The 17616-nt window shown below is 42.3% G+C and overlaps 1 protein-coding gene across 1 annotated transcript in view; it reads left to right on the top strand.

Annotated features, from left to right (window-relative positions):
• The window catches only part of KIAA2012, a gene marked incomplete at both ends in the record, with an annotated part of 111906 nt that extends 96605 nt beyond the window's left edge, over positions 1 to 15301 (top strand). The window contains 8 exon segments of the mRNA XM_082658188.1: positions 2145 to 2310; positions 7248 to 7362; positions 8866 to 9248; positions 11264 to 11436; positions 12081 to 12247; positions 13067 to 13286; positions 15163 to 15262; positions 15266 to 15301. Of these exon segments, the coding sequence (XP_082514314.1) occupies positions 2145 to 2310; positions 7248 to 7362; positions 8866 to 9248; positions 11264 to 11436; positions 12081 to 12247; positions 13067 to 13286; positions 15163 to 15262; positions 15266 to 15301 (1360 nt within the window).
• Between the last annotated feature and the right edge of the window lie 2315 nt (positions 15302 to 17616).

Below are 17616 nucleotides of genomic sequence, written 5' to 3'. Positions count from 1 at the left end.
CGGGGCACTTTGGTATTGAGGCAGCTATCTGGAGAACTCCACGTTTTAACTTTTGTATCTCATCTTCTCCAAAATGGATTTAAACTACTTACAATAACAACCCCCTATCCACCAAAAAAGAAAGATGAGATAATCAAAAAAAATTATTTCTAATCTGGAGGTAAAGAAAAAAGAACACCAACACTCCCCAAAAGTCATTATAGTCATTGTGACTAAAGTTCAGCCTTTCAGACTGAATGTGAAAGCAAAAAAAAAAAAAAAAAAGAAAAGGGGCTTCCCTGGTGGCGCAGTGGTTGAGAGTGAGCCATGGCCGCTGAGCCTGCGCGTCCAGAGCCTGTGCCCAGCGACAGGAGAGGCCACAATAGTGAGAGGCCCGCGTACCGAAAAAAAAAAAAAAAGGAGGGGAGCAACATGATCAGGTTTTGTGGTTATCATTTGCAGCATGCCGGTTCCTCAGGGGAAATAAAGGTTTTCCTAGCACTAAATTCTAAAGTATTCTTCTATAGGTTTTATAGAGTGACATTGAATGATTTAAAGACTCATATATTTACAGGAAATTCCATTTACCTCATTTGATAAATATTTCTCAAGTTTCTATAGTAAGACCCTGTGCTAGCCCAACTCAGTAAATATAATACTGATTTAGCTAAAAAATAAAATATCCAAGACCAGGCCTGGCACACAGTAGCTGCTGCTTCAGCTGTTACTCAATCCATATGGCTCTTTCTTAGTGACCTTTTTACCCAGAGAACATAAGTCAATTATCCTCCAGACACATGGTCAGTGACAGCAGTTCTACAAGGGATCACACTAACACAGTACATGACATTTTGGTATCTGAATTTGATCAAGAATAGAATTCAGAGGGCATAAAGAAATGGATATATAGGCGCATGTTTCTGTGACAACCTTTCTTAAAGGTCACTTTTTTTTCAGCTAAGCCTTCGATAGAAGAAATTTCAGTTAGGTAATCCTATTTCATTTTGTTAAAGTCATAAATATGCAACCCCAGAGAGGCAAACTATTCCTTCCTTGGGGGTGTGGAGACAAGGGAACCCTCTTGCACTGTTGGTAGGAATGTAAACTGATACAGCCACTATGGAGAACAGTATGGAGGTTCCTTACAAAACTAAAAATAGAATTACCATATGACCCAGCAATCCCACTATTGGGCATATACCCAGAGAAAACCATAATTCAAAAATACACATGTACCCCAGTGTTCATTGCAGCACTATTTACAATAGCTAGGTCATGGAAGCAACCTAAATGCCCATCAACAGACAAATGGATAAAGAAGAAGTGGTACATATTTACAATGGAAAATTACTCAGCCATAAAAAGGAACGAAATTGGGTCATTTGTAGAGACGGGGATGGACCTAGAGACTGTCATACAGAGTGAAGTAAGTCAGAAAGAGAAAAACAAATATTGTATATTAACGTATATATGTGGAATCTAGAAAAATGGTACAGATGAACCAGTTTGCAAGGCAGAAGTAGAGACACAGATGTAGGGAACAAACGTATGGCCACCAAGGGGGGAAAGCGGGGGGTGGTGGTGGTGGGATGAACTGGGAGATTGGTATTGACATGTATACACTAATACGTATAAAATAGATAACTAATAAGAACCTGCTGTATAAAAAATTAATTTAATTTAATTAAAAAAAAACACAACTATTTCTCCTTCTCCCTAAGGTTTAGAACTTAGCCTGAGAGAACCCCAAAAGTGAAGACTAACTTTCTAATTTCCTTTATTCAGGGACGTGTTGAGAAAAAGAGGGCTGACCAAGTGTGTAAAATGCCCACCACAGTGAAGTTCCTGGCAGAAAACAGATGCTCAATTAATGTTTGTTCATTTTCCCTCTTCTGTGTCCACGAGTTTTTCTTTTTTCTTTTTCTTTTTATGTGAAGTATAGTTGATTTACAATATTGTGTTTCAGGTGTACTGCCACGTGATTCAGTTATACAATACGTATCTTTTTTTTTTCCAGTTCTTTTCCATTATAGGCTATTACAAGATACTGAATATAGTTCCCTGTGCTATACAGCAAATCCTTCTTGTTTATCTGTTTTACATATAGTGGTGTATACATCAGAGTTCTTCTTTAGCTTGGTCCTGTTGTTTTGCTTTTTTCAAAGGGGCAGAGATTATAATGTGCACCATCAACACAGAGGACTCCCAGGACATGGGCCTGACTCCCCAGAGGGGCTGGATCGTATAGATACATCTCTTCTTCCAAGAGGAAAAGAAGGGAAGACTGAACCAAGACTGTTCAACCAGCAGACACCAACCAACATCAGTCATGTGAGTGTAAACACTTAGGTAGGAGCTTGGTCCAGAACCCTACCTGGAAGGTGCTCCCATCAGGGCTGCCATGTACAGTTGTATAGATTGCTTACTATACAAGGGCACCTGCAAAGGGAAAAAGTGGGAGCTGAAATCCACTCTGTGGTCCACTCACCATGCCCTGCACCCCAGTATTGGGTTGCATTCTTCTGAAGGATGGGGTACCCATTTCTAATTTCTACTAAGGTACTAAAAGGAAACTCAGTTTTCCTATACTCACATCACTTCTGACACCACATGTGTGAAGGATTTTCCCACATCAACCAATTCTCCAGCTCTCTAGACGCCAACCGGGTGTCCTACAATTCAACTCTGACACCAGCTACCCAGAGTTAGCACAGACCCCACAGGTTAAGGGCTCAGTCCCACATGCCTGCTCCACTTAAGACACCAATCACAAGTCCCAGGTTGTCACCTGTACTTCTGACCAACAATCTATAAAATAAGGGGTTCCTAAAACCCATCCTCATGTTCAATAATTTGCTAGAACAGCTCACAAAACTCAGGAAACATTCACTTACTAGTTTAGATTTATTACGAAGGATATTTTAAAGGATACATATGAACAGCCAGATGAAGAGATACGCAGGGCAAGGCCCAGAAGGGTCCCAAGCACAGGAGTTCCTGTCCCCATGGAGTTGGGGGGGTGCCACCCTCCTACTACATAGATGTGTTCACCAACCCTGAAGCAATCTGAACTCCTTGGTTAGGGCTTTTATGGAGGCTTCATTACATAAGCATGATTGATTAAATCACTGGCAAATGGTGATTAATGCAACTTCTAGCCCTTCTCCCCTCCTCTGAGGTGGCGGGAAGGGCAGGGGGCTGAAAGGTCCAACCTTCTAATCCCATGGTTGGTTCCCCCTCCTTAGGGGCTTTCCAAAATAACTCCATTACCGTAAGCTCAGGTGTGGTTGAAAGGGGCTTGTTAATGAATAACAAAAGACACTCCTTTCCTGTTTATGCTCCAGAAATTAGAGGCATACCTCTCATTTTATTATGTTTCACTTTATTGCACTTCACAGATAAATGTGTTTTTACAGATTGAAGGTCTGTGGCAGCCTGCTTCAAGCAAGTCTATCAGCACCACTTTTCCAACAGCATTGGCTCACTTTGTGCCTCTGTGTCACATTTTGGTAATTCTCACAACATTTCAAGTTTTTCCATTATTATTATATTTGTTATGGTGATCTGTGATCAGTGATCTTTGATGTTACCATTTTAATTGTTTTGGAGCACCATGAGCCATGCCCATATGAGATGGTGAACCTAATCAGTAAATACCTGTTCTGACTGCTCCACGGATCAGCCATTCCCTCTCTTCCTTTCCTCAAGCCTCCCTATTCCCTGAGACACAACAATACTGAAATCAGGCCAGTTAGTAATCCTACAATGGCCTCAAAGTGTTCAAGTAAAAAGAAATGTTTCACGTCTCCCACTTTAAATCAAAAACTAGAAATGATTAAGCTTAGTGAGGAAGGCATGTGGAAAGCTGAGAGAGACCGAAAAGCTACGCCGTTTGCACCAAACCGTTAGCCAGGTTGTGAATGCAAAGGAAAGGTTTTTGAAGGAAGTTAAAACTGCTACTCCAGCGATCACATGAATGGTAAGAAAACAAAAGAGCCTTATTGCTGATACGGAGAAAGTTGGAGTAGTCTTGATGGAAGATCAAACCAGCCACAACATTCCCTTAAGCCAAAACCTAATCCAGAGCAAGGCCCTAACTCTCTTCAATTCTATGAAGGCTGAGAGAGGTGAGGAAGCTGCAGAAGAATTTGAAGCGAGCAAAGGTTAGTTCTTGAGGTTTAAGGCGTGAAGCCGTCTCCATAACAAAAGTGCAAGGTGAAGCAGCAGGTGCTGAGGAGAAGCCTGCAGCAAGTTATCCAGGAGATCTAGCTACGATAATTAACCAAGGTGGCCACACTAAACCACAGATTTTCAATGTAGATGAAACAGCCTTATGCTGAAAGAAGATGCCATCTAGGACTTTCAGAGCTAGAGAGAAGTCAGTGCCTGGCTTCAAAGCTTCAAAGGACAGCCTGAATGTTAGGGGCTAATGCAGCTGGTGACTTGAAGTTGAGGTCAATGCTCATTTACCATTCCAAAAATCCTAGGGCCCTTAAGAATGATGCTAAATCTATTCTGCCTGTGCTCTGTATATGGACCAACAAAGCCTGGATGACAGCATATCTGTTAGCAACACGGTTTACTGAGTATTTTAAGCCCACTGTTGAGATCTACTGCTCAGAAAAGAAGATTCCTTTCAAAATATTACCGCTCATTGACAATGCACCTGGTCACCCAAGAGCTCTGATGGAGATGTACAAAATTAATGTTGTTTTCATGTCTGCTAACACAACATTCTGCAGCCCACATGTCAAGGAGCCATTTCAACTTTCAAGTGTTATTTTTTTAAGAAATACATCTCGTAAGACTCTAGCTGCCATACCTAGTGATTCCTCTAATGGATCTGGGCAAAATCGAGAACCATCTGGAAAGGATTCACCATTCTAGATGCCATTAAGAACATTTGTGGGGAATTCTCTGATGGTCCAGTGGTTAGGACTCAGCGCTTTCACTGCTGTAGTCCGGGTTCAATCCCCGGTTGGGGAACTAAGATCCTGCAAGCTGCAAGGCACAGCCAAAAAACAAAGGAACATTTGTGAGTCATGGAAAGAAGTCAAAACATCAATATTAACAGGAGCTTGGAAGAAGCTGATTGCAACCCTCATAGGTGACTTTAAGGGGTTCAAGACTTCAGTGGAGGAAGTAACTGCAGATGTGGTCAAAATAGCAAGAGAACTAGAGGAGCAAAAAAACTGGTTTCTTGAGTTGAAATCTACTCGCAGCAGCAGGGTTTGAGAGGATTGACTCCAATTTTGAAAGTTCTACTGTGGGTAAAATGCTACCAAACAGCATTGCATGCTACAGAGAAATCGTTCACGAAAGGAAATGTCAATCAATGCGGCAAACATCATTGTTGTCTTATTTTAAGAAATTTCTACAGCCACTGCAACCTTCAGCAACCAACATCGTGATCAGTCAGTGGCCATCAAGACAAGACCCTCCACCGTGAAAAGATTATGACCCATTGAAGGCTCAGATGATTTTTTTAACAGTAAAGTATTTTTTAATTCAGGTATGTACATTGTTTTTTTAGACGTAACACTATTGCACACTTAATAGACTACATAAGTAAACAAAACTTTCATAGGCCCTGGGGAAAAAAAATATTCATGTGACTTGCTATATTCCAGTATTCACATTATTGGAGTTGTCTGCAACCAAACCTACAATATCTCTGAGGTATGCCTGTACAAGAATTTTAGGAGTTCTGTGTCAGAGGCTAGCGACGAAGACCAAATGTATATTTCTTATTATGTCACAACGTCACAGGTACCGAGTGGGTAGTCGTGGCCATCCTCTCTTAGGAAGAAACTCTATATTGTTTCAGCCCATGGGGAAAGGTGAAGACTGACATGGCTGCGGTCATATGCTTGAAGTTTCCCAAAAGTTAGGAAATGATGCAGCAGTGAATAGAGCTGGCTTTGATTTGATTTAAACTAGTTAACCATTAATTGTGGCAACAGCAATCTATCAAAGGTGAAAAATGCTTCACTTTGGTCCAGCTCTGTAGATGATGGTTTAGCATCAAAAAGGGAGCAGGGAATTCCCTGGTGGTCCAGTGGTTAAGACTCGGGCTTTCACTGCCATGGATCCGGGTTCAATCCCTGGTCAGGGAACTAAAATCCCACAAGCTGTGCGGTGCAGCCAAAAAAGGAAAAAGAAAACAAAAAAGGGGGCAGATCATAAAGTATATTCTATTTCTCTTTCTTTTTATGAAATTATAACTGAAATTATATCAAAGGCTGAACCTTAGGATCTCCCTACAAGCTCCACATTCTCTAAATATCACTCTTGGGACTTCCCTGGTGGCACAGTGGTTAAGAATCCGCCTGCCAATGCAGGGGATTCAAGCACTGGTCTGGGAAGATCCCACATGTCGTGGAGAAACTAAGCCCGTGCGCCACAACTACTGAGCCTGTGCTGTAGAGCCCATATGCCACAACTACTGAGCCTGCACGTCTAGAGCCCGTGCTCCACAACAAGAGAAACCACCACAATGAGAAGCCCATTCCCACTCGCCACAACTAGAGAAAGCCCACATGCAGCAAAGAAGACCCAACACAGACAAAAATAAATACATAATAAATAAATAAATAAAATTTAAAATAAATAAATAAATATCACTCTTCTGCTTCATATGGAACCCATATGAATTCCATTCTAAGCCATTCTGTCTTGTTCAACATAATCTCTGTTTTCTTTTGTTTCTGTTTGTTTGTTTTATAAATTTATTTATTTATTTTTGGCTGCGTTGGGTCTTCATTGCTGCACGTGGACTTTTCTCTAGTTGTGGCGAGCGGGGGCTACTCTTTGTTGCAGTATGTGGGCTTCTCATTGCGGTGCCTTCTCTTGTTGTGGAGCACAGGCTCTAGGCACATGGGCTTCAGTAGTTGTGGCACATGGGCTCAGTAGTTGTGGCTTGCGGGCTCTAGAGTACAGGTTCAGTAGTTGTGGCGCACAGGCTTAGTTGCTCCATGGCATGTGGGATCTTCCCAGACTGAAGATCGAACCCATGTCCCCTGCATTGGCAGGCGGATTCTTAACCACTGCGCCACCAGGGAAGTCCTGTTTGTTTTTTGTCCATGCCACAGGGCCTGAAGGATCTTAGTTCCCTGACCAGGGATTGAACCCAGGCCCCGGCAGTGAAAACGCCAAGCCCTAACCACTAGACTGCCAGGGAATTCCCAACATAATCTCCCTTTGATGGTTTTTTTTTTCTTTGCTTTCTACATATATCATGTTCCCTTTCCTTAATTTTTCACCTTTAGGAGATAGAGTTGATTGACAAAGCCAAGAGAAAGAGAAGAACCAAGACAGATAAGTCCAAGGCACCCAAGAGGGAGAGAGAAGGAAAGCTCCGTGGGGAAGCAGAGGCTGCTGTTGGTAAGGGACCATCCAGGAGAACACACCTAATGGTAGCCAGAAGGTGCCATGGAGAATCAGCATGGATCCTATGGGACAAACGATCTGTGTTGAGTCTCCTTGACTACCACAGCTAAGATGGTGTTGCAGCCTTACTTCATGTCAATATCTTGGGAGATAAGGATAGAGGAAACCAGGGGACTCTAGAGACCTATAATCACCAAGAGAGAAAATTACAATAATAACACTAACACCTATTAAATGAATACCCACTGAATTAGGAGCTCTGCATTTATGACGTCATGAAATATCCACCACAGCTCCATAAAGTAAGCGCTATTATTATATCACGTGGAGAGGCTGGGTGACTTGCGTAACATCAAACAGATCAAACGGTAAAGTGGTGGACCCAGGGTCTGGACCTGTCATTTGATTCCAAACTCATAACTCTCAAACACTGCCTCTGTGAATAATAAATTGTCATAATCTGAGAATTGGTCCGTGAGAGCATTTGGGAAGGGGAAGGTTGCAACATGCTCTGAATGGTTACTCCAGCTGGCATTTTTCTTCTTGGTTCCTTGTGTTGCACCTCACAAGGAATTCAGGTTCCTATGCTTCTGGGGACTTTCTTTTCTTTGTTTCTTTTTAATTAATTTTTATTGGAGTAGAGTTGATTTACAATGTTGTGTTCTAAGGATCTTCTTTAACCTAAAACCTACACTCATTCTTTCCCGGCCATATGAAGACCCTCGAAATAAATCAAAGGCTGTCAAAAAGGATGACATTGGATAGTTACCTGGATCAGATCTTTTCTTTTTTTTAAATCGAAGTGTAGTTGATTTACAATGCTGTGCCAATCTCTGCTGTACAGCAAAGTGACTCAGTTCTGCACATACATTCTTTTTTTATATTCTTTTCCATTATGGTTTATCCCAGGACGTTGAATATAGTTCCCTATGCTCTACAGTAGGACCTTGTTGTTCATCCAGATCTAGTTTTGAGGTTTGCTTTTTAAAGTCTTGCTGAATTTACATCGTTGTCACCCGTAACTTAGGTAGCATTGGCAGGACTGGGGAAGGAAATACTTGTGGCCCCAGAGGAGAATTGAGGAAAAGGCCTTAAGAGTATGGAAGGTTTAAACTTTACCAGGTTACAAAGCTGCAACCTCAAGCTAGACTCCTGAGGCATGACTTTCCAGCTGTACCTATAGGTCTTCCCTCCAGAGAGTCTTACCCCCACCATAGGTCAGGGTGTATCAGAAGTTCTTTAGTAGCAAGACTGCTGAATTACAGTTGATCCAAGTAGGATAAGGCAGTTTCTCAAAGGGTAGTCTATGGACTACCCTTCTCAAAACGCTTGGAGTGGTTGTTAAAATGCAGATTCCTACAGAATCAGACTCTGGGGTGTGGCTCAGGAACCTGCACCCAGGTGATTCCATTGCACACGGAAGTTTTAAAGTTACTGAAAAGGACGCAGAGATCACATTTATTAGCTATGTCTCTATCCTGCATTGTTCTCTCCCAGGAAAGTCAAAGGAATCAAAGGCTGAAAAGAAATCAGAGCTAATTCCCAAAGGAAAAAAACCTGGAGTCAAAAAGAAATCAGAGCTAATTCCCAAAGGAAAAAAACCTGGAGTCAAAAGGAGAAAGACACAGAAGGAAAGGAATCCGGAAATAGTAGCAGAGCTGAGTGGGCCTGATGTCATTAACTCTAAGAAAACTAAAGACACCTCAGATGGAAGTTTCTTTCCTTCAGGCTCTGTTGTAGAGGACCCTTGGCTTTCTTCCAAATTTGATGCCCCTGAGAGCCAAGTTTCTATAGTTGGAAGGTCATCGCCCACCCAGACTGCAACTGTCCCTGGAAACATGGAATCTGAAGAAGAGGGAAGCCATAAGGACCCTTCCAAGGTAGGGTCCAATATTCTCACCTTGGCCAGAGGGATTTCAGTCCTCACTGGTGCAACTGAAGAGGTAGGAAAAACTGCCCTGAATTACATTGCAGTTACTGAAACAGCTCTACTACATAGTGGCTTTATTTGTTCTACTTTGGTACCTTCTGACCCTTTAAGAAGCCAGATCTGATCAAAGACACAGGGTGGCAAAGCCCCTCTGAAATGATGTATTCTGTGAGGCTCTCAAACTACTAGGGCAGGTACCCACCCTTAAAGAGCAGAAAGTTGGCACAGCACCCATTTGTGAGAGGTACAGGCCTCACAGTTACAAGGAACGGTGAATTCAGGCCCCAGACGCGCAGGCTCAGCGGCCATAGCTCACGGACCCAGCCGCTCCGTGGCATGTGGGGTCTTCCCGGACCGGGGCACGAACCCATGTCCCCTGCATCGGCAGGCGGACTCTCAACCACTGCGCCACCAGGGAAGCCCCAAGCACATATTCTTGACTTGGCCTGGAGTTCATGTGTTGCTTGCCTCTCAAAAGCTGCAGAAATTCCTCCATTCCTAATCTGCTTTTCTGCGGCACACCTCTGGGCCATGGGTAACTTATACACACACATCTATCTCCCTTTTCTTTAAACACTGCAAACGTACCCACAGCTAAACCACTATGGTTAAACTCGCATAAGTTACATGCAAATATGGTACAACTCTGCTGAATTTCATTTAATCTTTACAGCCACACCTGTGACCCAGGTATGATTCGTCCCATTTTACAGACCTAGAAGCTGAGGCTTAAAAGAGTTGGATGTTTGTTGCCAGAAGTTACACAACCATCAAGTGGTAGAGCCAAGACTTAGATCTTTCGACTCCAAAATCAGAGCTCTTGTCACTATTTTCAATTATTGTGTATTTATTTATTTTACAGCCTGTGGTCTTCCAAAAAGGATTTCAGAAAGATTTTTCCTTACTAGTTCTCAATCTTCCCAGCTGCCTAGACTATAGGATTCTGCTTTATACAGCAGATGAAAATTTTAAGCTGTGGGCAGAACTTTTCTGAGCCTGCTATAGACTCAGGATTTCTAGATTTATTGTCAATCCACAGTACCATGCTGCCTCAGTAAAGGCTAAAAAGCAAGGAAGTATCCACCCCAAGCTGGATACACAGAGTGCCCATGGAAGAGCTGCCATTCAAGGTTCCCCTCATGAGGATATTTCTGACTGAGGAGGAGGCATCAGGAAGAAAAAGAAAGCTAAGATGCTCTTCACAGAAACCAAGAGAACGTTTCATTGAAAAAGGGGATTTGCATAGGATTAAATATGAGTTTGACACATCTACACCTAAGTCTGCCCCTAAAACAGCCTTTATCTAGAACCTGTGGTTCTGAGCCCTGGCTTCACGTTAGAATCACTGGAATATGTTTTTTAAACCACCAAGAAAAAAGTATATTAAAAAAAAAAAAAAAAGGAGTTCCCTGGCAGTCCAGTGGTTAGGACTCCAAGCTTCTACTGCCGGGTCTGGGTTCGATCCCTGGTGGGTGAACTAAGATCCCACAAGCCCTGTGGCGTGGCGAAAACAATTAAATTAAATTTTTGAAAACCCACCAAGGCCTCCCACCTAGGTATTCTCATTTAATTGGTCTGGGTGGGGCTTTTGGCCTCAAGTACTTTTTAAAAGCTCCTTGGGTGATTATAACGTGCATCTAGACAAACGATGTACCAGACATTATGTTGTCTCTTTCACTATTTCAGTTAATTCTGGTAACAGCCAGCTAAACGGAAGACAATATCCAAGAAATTAAGTTATCCCCAAATTCTGAAGCAAGTAAGAGAGAGACTTAGATCCAGGTCGATCAGATCCCAGAGCCCAGGCCAGTGGTGGCAGAGTTTATACAGCTGTGGTCAGAGTGTGGAAACCACCTAATCTCTAATTAGAGGCAACATCCCGTGGGTGGAGGACGGCTCGCTGCCGATACAAGGTCCCCGTGATTAGCGTATGTCCCTTGCACTAAGAACACTCTGGTTCCTTAGGCCCTCCTCGCTAAGAGGGAGCCAGAGAAAGCTTCCTGGGCCAGGCTGCGAGCAGAGAGGGCCGAGATGAGACGGCTGGAGATGGAGAGGAAGAGAAGGCAGCAGGAGCACCTGGAGCGGGCAGAGAAGATGAAGGAGGAGCTGGAGCCGCGGAACCGCGCGCAGGAGATCCGGTGGGTAGGGCAGCCACGGCGGCCACGGAGGCCACGGCCACGATAGGAAGCAGAAGATAAGGCAAGGGTTGACTTCCACTAGGGGTAAAGCTGGTTCTGAGGCTCATGCCCTGAAGTAAAACAGCACGTCTCGTTTTTCACTATCCTGGTTATCCCAGGGACAATCTGGACCAAAGATAAGATGTGGTGTCTTAAACCATTAGGGTTACTCCAGACAGATGTTCACAGGATCTTCCCAGGAGGGCTTTGAGATCCAGTCCAGCAAACATTTGTTGCGCCTCTTGCCACATGTGTCTGCATTGTGTTAGGCTCTTCCATAGGCCTCTGGGCTCATTTAATCTTCACAACAACACTGTGAGACAGGAATTTCAAAATCCATTTGGTAAGAATGGAAAATGAGGCTCTGGGAACTTAGGCTCCCGCGCCAGAGCACAGAGCTGTGTTGAAACTTCCAGGCTTCTAGTTCCAGGCCTGTTGTGTTCTTGCTTCTGCTCTTCAGTTAGGCTTCCCTTAGAAAACGAGTCTCCTCTGAATGGGACGCTCCGTGTGGCCTGCAGCCAGCAAAGCCTCCATCAAAGGCACGGCGTGTCCTAAAAGGACAGTGTTTTCTGCCATTTCCCTGACCAATTTGTGGGTTTTCTCAGCTTTAGGAAACAGACACTCGAGGAAGAACAGCAGAGGCAGGAGAAGGAGGAGAAAGAGCAGTGGCTCCAGTTGCAAATGGTCCAAGAGAGAGCTCGGCAGCAACAGGAGTTCTGGAGGAAGCTGCAGGAACTGCAGAGAAAGAAGCGGGAGGAAGCCAAGAAGGCTGGTGAGGGGGACTCAGCTCTCTGCAACGCCCATCTATCTGGGACAGAAGTATATTTATCCCACTGTGGGTGTTCATTTGACTCTCCCCAGAGTTATTCCTATCCTAGGTCTCAGTGTGAAGCACTCTAAATGGATAAGCTGATTTTTTTCAAAGTGATTTAATATGTGTGACTCTAGTGAGTTATTAGATCAAAACAAGAAAGACTCATTTGTGGAAATGACTTTTGGGTCCCACTCCCAATTCAGTAATCTCCTGAAGTGGGACCCTGCCCCTCTCATTGCCCTTCCAGCATTGCCCAGAAGATGCCTAAATTGGAGACATAGCCCTGGCTCCTTGCGTCCTTCCCTAGCAGATGGAAACAAACATCTGGATAGCTTCAGGGCAGCCTTTCAGGTGATGTGTGGAATCTCTACAGCCTCACGTTTGAGGAATAGGAAAGCACTTTAACAGATGACACTCTGTAGACTGGTCAGTCCAGCTGAGTAAGCACCAAGTTTCTCCAGACCCTGCTGTGACACCTGTCCCCAACCCATCTGCATACCACCCATGAACGTACCAGGCTCTGGAAACTTCTTCCCCAAGGTTTTGTATTCATTGCACACAGTGCACTGCACATAGTAGGTGCTTGATAAAGGGCTCTTAAATTAGTAAGTTAACCCAAGGTAATCCCCACAGAGGATCTGGCAACCTGCTGTCAGGTAAGCTACAGAATATCTCATTGGGAGTCCCTGGGAATCACAGACTTGAGAGTCAGATCAGAGAGTTGTTTTCCCCAATAATGAGACCCCTGCTGAGCCTACCTGCCTTTCTGTTCTGCAGAGGCAGAGAAGCAAAGGCAGAAGGAATTGGAAATGCAGTTAGCAGAAGAACAAAAGCGCCTGATGGAAATGACTGAAGAAGAATGGCTGGAGTATCAGCAGTGGAAACAGGAAGCAGAAGAGAAGGCTCAGCTGGAAGCAGAGGACAGACGGCGAAAGGAAGAGGAAGCAGCAAGGCTGGCTCTGGAGGAAGCCATGAAACAAGTCCAGGAACAAGCCAGGTATTTGCTATTTGGGCAACAGTTGCAGTAGTGGGATTGTTCAAAGGCTTGACTGCCTGCTACTAGTACTAGCTTTGCACTGCCTTTGGGCACGTGAAGTTTTCCCACTTCCCATAGCATGGTTTGGAAGAACTAAAAAATAGAGATTCTCCTGCTGCAAAGGTCACAGAATTTCTTGGTGGCTTAAAGAACTCATATGGAAGCTAGAAGGGAGTTTACAGATCATCTATCTCAGCCCTCTGGTTCACAGATGAGAAATCCAAGTCCCAGAGAGACGGATCTTGATTAGGGCTAACAGTGACTTAGGGGCAGTACCAGGACGAGATCTAAGACTCCCTGGTCCTGAACCAGTACCTTTCTCAGTAAGTATTTATTGGGTACCTATTATGTGCCAAACACTATTCTGGACACTGGGAATTCAGGAGTAAACAAGACAGATGTCTCTTCTCCCACGGCATTTACATTCTAGGGGTGGGGGTGGGGAGACAGACTCTAAACAAAGATTTTTTAAGCTGGCAATAAATGCTATTCAGAAATTCTTTAAAGATGTGATAGGATTGCAGGAGGTTTGGTTCAGACGGATCGGCCAGGGTAACACCTTAGAAGAGGTGATACATAAGGTGAAACCTGAATGACAACGAGTTAGCCACATAAACATCTGGAAGAAAAATATTCCAGTAGGTAAACAGCAAGTGCAAAAGCTCAAAGAAAGGAATGAGGCTGGCATGGTGGAAGAATAAAAGCAAGCAAGCATGGCTGGAATGAAGTGAACAAGGCACAAAGAATATTCCAGATGAAGTCAGAGAGGTAGGCCTTGTTAGGAGAAATAGCCCAGAATCAGCCATCAGGGGCCAGCAGCATTTCCCCATTTGTTCTCTTGCAATAGTTATGATCACTGCATCTTTCTGCTAATAGAATCTCTTGAGTGAAGTGGTTTCAATTGACTCTTTAAAAACCAGGTCCTCCGTAGTGGCTATATCATAAATTTCCCCTCTTAGTAAAGGCAAGAGTCATCCCCCTTTAGAACCATTAAAAGTGAAGGGTAAAGAAGCCCAACACAGAAAACCACAATTCCAATCTTAACTGTAAACAATTTACCCCTTGAAAGTAATTTTCTAAAACTTAAGCTTAATCTAAGCTCATAAATACTCTTTAGGGGACCAGAAAAAGAAGGAAGCCAGAACAACTCTATTTCAAGGTTTTCCACCTAACCTTGAGTTGTTCCTCTCCTGAAACATTCCTCAGCTGTTACGCGAATTACAAAACAGATCATTAGGGAAGTCTTGATTCAATTTCAAAATTACGTGCTCCATGTATCATAGCAGTAGGGTTGGGTTCATAACTATTGAAACCAACAGCAAGCTACTGGAGTTGCAGTTTTCCACAAAAGGAAAACTGGCAAGTAGTACGAGGGGAAGTTGAGCAATTTTGCAACACTAATCCAAGTAGGTGAAAGCAAAAAACCAAGTAATTAAAGGGGTATATGAGGGGTGTGAAAGAGCCTCATTCCAGCAAGGGTTAGGAGAACTTGATGCCAACTAGCTTGATTTCGTCTTCACTTGTGTGACATTGGCCCAGGTACATTTAACTTCTCTGGCCTGTTTCTTCATCTCCAAAACAAGGAAGTCCCTTCCAGCAATACAAATTTAAGAACTGTTACACCTTTCCTTTTACTTTCCTAGTAGGAGGATCATGATACTCTAAACCTCATATGTAAAGTCACTAAATGAACAGAGTATGATCTTCCACTAAAATGCAAGATCAGTAGCCCCAAGTCTGATGATGACTGAAATCCAAAATTCTTCCACGAGCTTACAAGGACAATTTCTAGGATGCTTAATCAGTATTGTGATTGCGGGTGGGGTTGTTTCCTCAGGCAAAAAGCTGCTTTGAAGAAACATCTTCATTTCCACCAAGAACTCTGTAAGGAAGCCAATGGCCTACAGTGGACACAGAACATTTCCAGACCATGGGTCTAATCTTACTTCCAGTTCCTACAAATACCAAGACCTTAAGACTAGAAGAAAACTAAAAAGTTAGGAGGTGGTGACAGAAGACGAGTAACTTGCTTCTGTAATGAAGTTCCATCCTGAGCTCAGTTAGCTCCGTTTCATCTGGTTCACCTCACCTCACCCCACCCTTCACTTCACTCTAGGCCCTCCCTCCCCACCACCCAAACCTTACTCAATCCAGTCAAACTTGTCACACACCTAAATCCTTTATGTTCTCTGGAACCACGTAAATCCAGAAGCTTTGGTGCCTAAAATTAGCCAATAATTTCATAATTTGTTTGAATTTCAGTAAATTTCAGCTTAATTTCAGTGAGTAAGACATTAACATAATCTTAGGGTAGCTGAAGTGTTTCATTTCAGTGTCTCTGAAAGTGCTGTAGGTAAATGGAAATTCTATAATGCAATAGTTCTGAATTAGCAAAGAGGAGCCACAGGTAGCTATTTAAATGTAAGTTAAAACATTCAGTTCTCCAGTCACACTAGCCACATTTCAGGTGCTCAATAGCCAGATGTGGCTACTGGTTACTGTAGGTGAACATTTTCATCCTCACAGAAAGTTCTGTTGGACAACACTGTATTCTAGAGCCCAGAAAATTAACCGATCTTGAAGTTTTGCTCCTGTGTCTTGAAAAACCAGCCACTCACATAATTTCCCCATTTTTTAAATCACACTGATCCTATAAGCGTCTTGATTAGATAATGTCTTTAACATCTCCTTAATATCAGTAAGTATCTGATTAAGTATCTATCATAGGTTGATCATTAAAGGGGATGAAGGACCTTTAGCAAATAAGATATGTAAAAAGATGTTAAAGCAAGCAGTATCTGAACCTGAATTTTCCCACGAATTTCCTTTGGCCCTATTCTACACTTCACTGTGTACAGCTAAAAAAACTTAGTATTTGCAGATGATTCCCTCAAATCTCCCACTAATGCTTGTAAGGTGCTTTCTACAGGAAATGCGCTTCCACAATCCAAAAGTGAAGCTTAATTTTGAGTCTGTATTGCTGTGTTACTGGACTTGCTTAGATTTGATGCTTATTTTCAAACACTTGCTTTAAATAGAAATAAAATGGCCAAAACACTGGCTATCAGTGAATTTAAATATGCCACTTAAAACTTTTTCTCAAACTTGTCGATCCTACTTGCACATTCATTCATTCATTCAATAATACTTAGGTGAGAAAGGAGCACCTCAAATAATTCAACCGAGAAGAAAGAACACTCAAGGAAAACATCCTTGCGGGGGAAATTACCATTACTGATTTTATTTTCTCCCTTCTTTTACAAATTTAGGATGTTGCAGTCAAGCACCAGGTAGAGAGGCTACACTAAATGGTATTCGAGGTCCCTTCCAAATCTGATATTCTATTAAATTGTTGCTGTGAAAAGCCTGTTTTATCAGCACTACTAACCAGATAAGCGCATTTTTCAGTTAACCATAGCAGACTGCAAAGCATTTAGAAGAATCCAATAAACTAAAATCAAGAAAATTATATCCCCCAAATTATATTATAGTTAAGCTCCACCACCTAAATGCTGAGAGCCCTCAGAAAGAGATGCAAACAAAGCTAAGATACCAAACTACATATTCACACATTCTGGATAGTTCAAATAGCCTATGAGGTTTGTGACTCAGGCCTGACAGAAATATGCAACTCAATGAGGACTTTCTAGAAATGGGTCTGACTCCAAGTTACTATTTAAATATAATGATAAATGCCAGGTAATGGTCTAAAAGCTCTAATTTACCTAGACTATATATGTACAATACAAATAATTTTTCAGTTAGGGTCAAATATAAGAATTTATAAGGCAAGCCAATTATTTTTCAATAGAGGACTTGAGAAGGGATTCAAACTATAACAGTTTATAAAATGCATTAGAGATAGGTCTTATTCGCTCTTCTAATGCAGTTAGATGACATTCTATTTGGAATAATATGAAATAGGATTACGTATATGCACAGATATACTGAATTCTGTGATTCATTAAGGATTTAAAAGAAAAAGTTAAGCCCTCTAATTAAGGAACTAATTTGGTATTTTAATTTTATACAGTTTAAAGAGAGGATATAAAAAATAAAAGAAAATATAAACAAAATATACCAAACCTTAACTAAGCACAGAACATTTTGTAAATTGTTAAGGGAAAAACTGAAATTATCAATATCAATTAAGAATTTTTGGCGTGCCCATTTATTCAACATATTGGGTAACTGTATCATATATATGCACCATACAGGAATATCAAGTTTTTAAAAAAAACAACACTGGGTATTTAAAAAGGTCTTGTGGCCTTAATTAAATCCTTAATTC

The sequence above is a fragment of the Grampus griseus genome (assembly GCF_964374135.1).
Source record: "Grampus griseus genome assembly, chromosome: 7".
NCBI classification, from domain to species: Eukaryota; Metazoa; Chordata; class Mammalia; order Artiodactyla; family Delphinidae; genus Grampus; species Grampus griseus.
The sequence above is the reverse complement of the archived record's forward strand: the minus strand, read 5'-3'. Positions and strand labels throughout refer to the sequence as shown.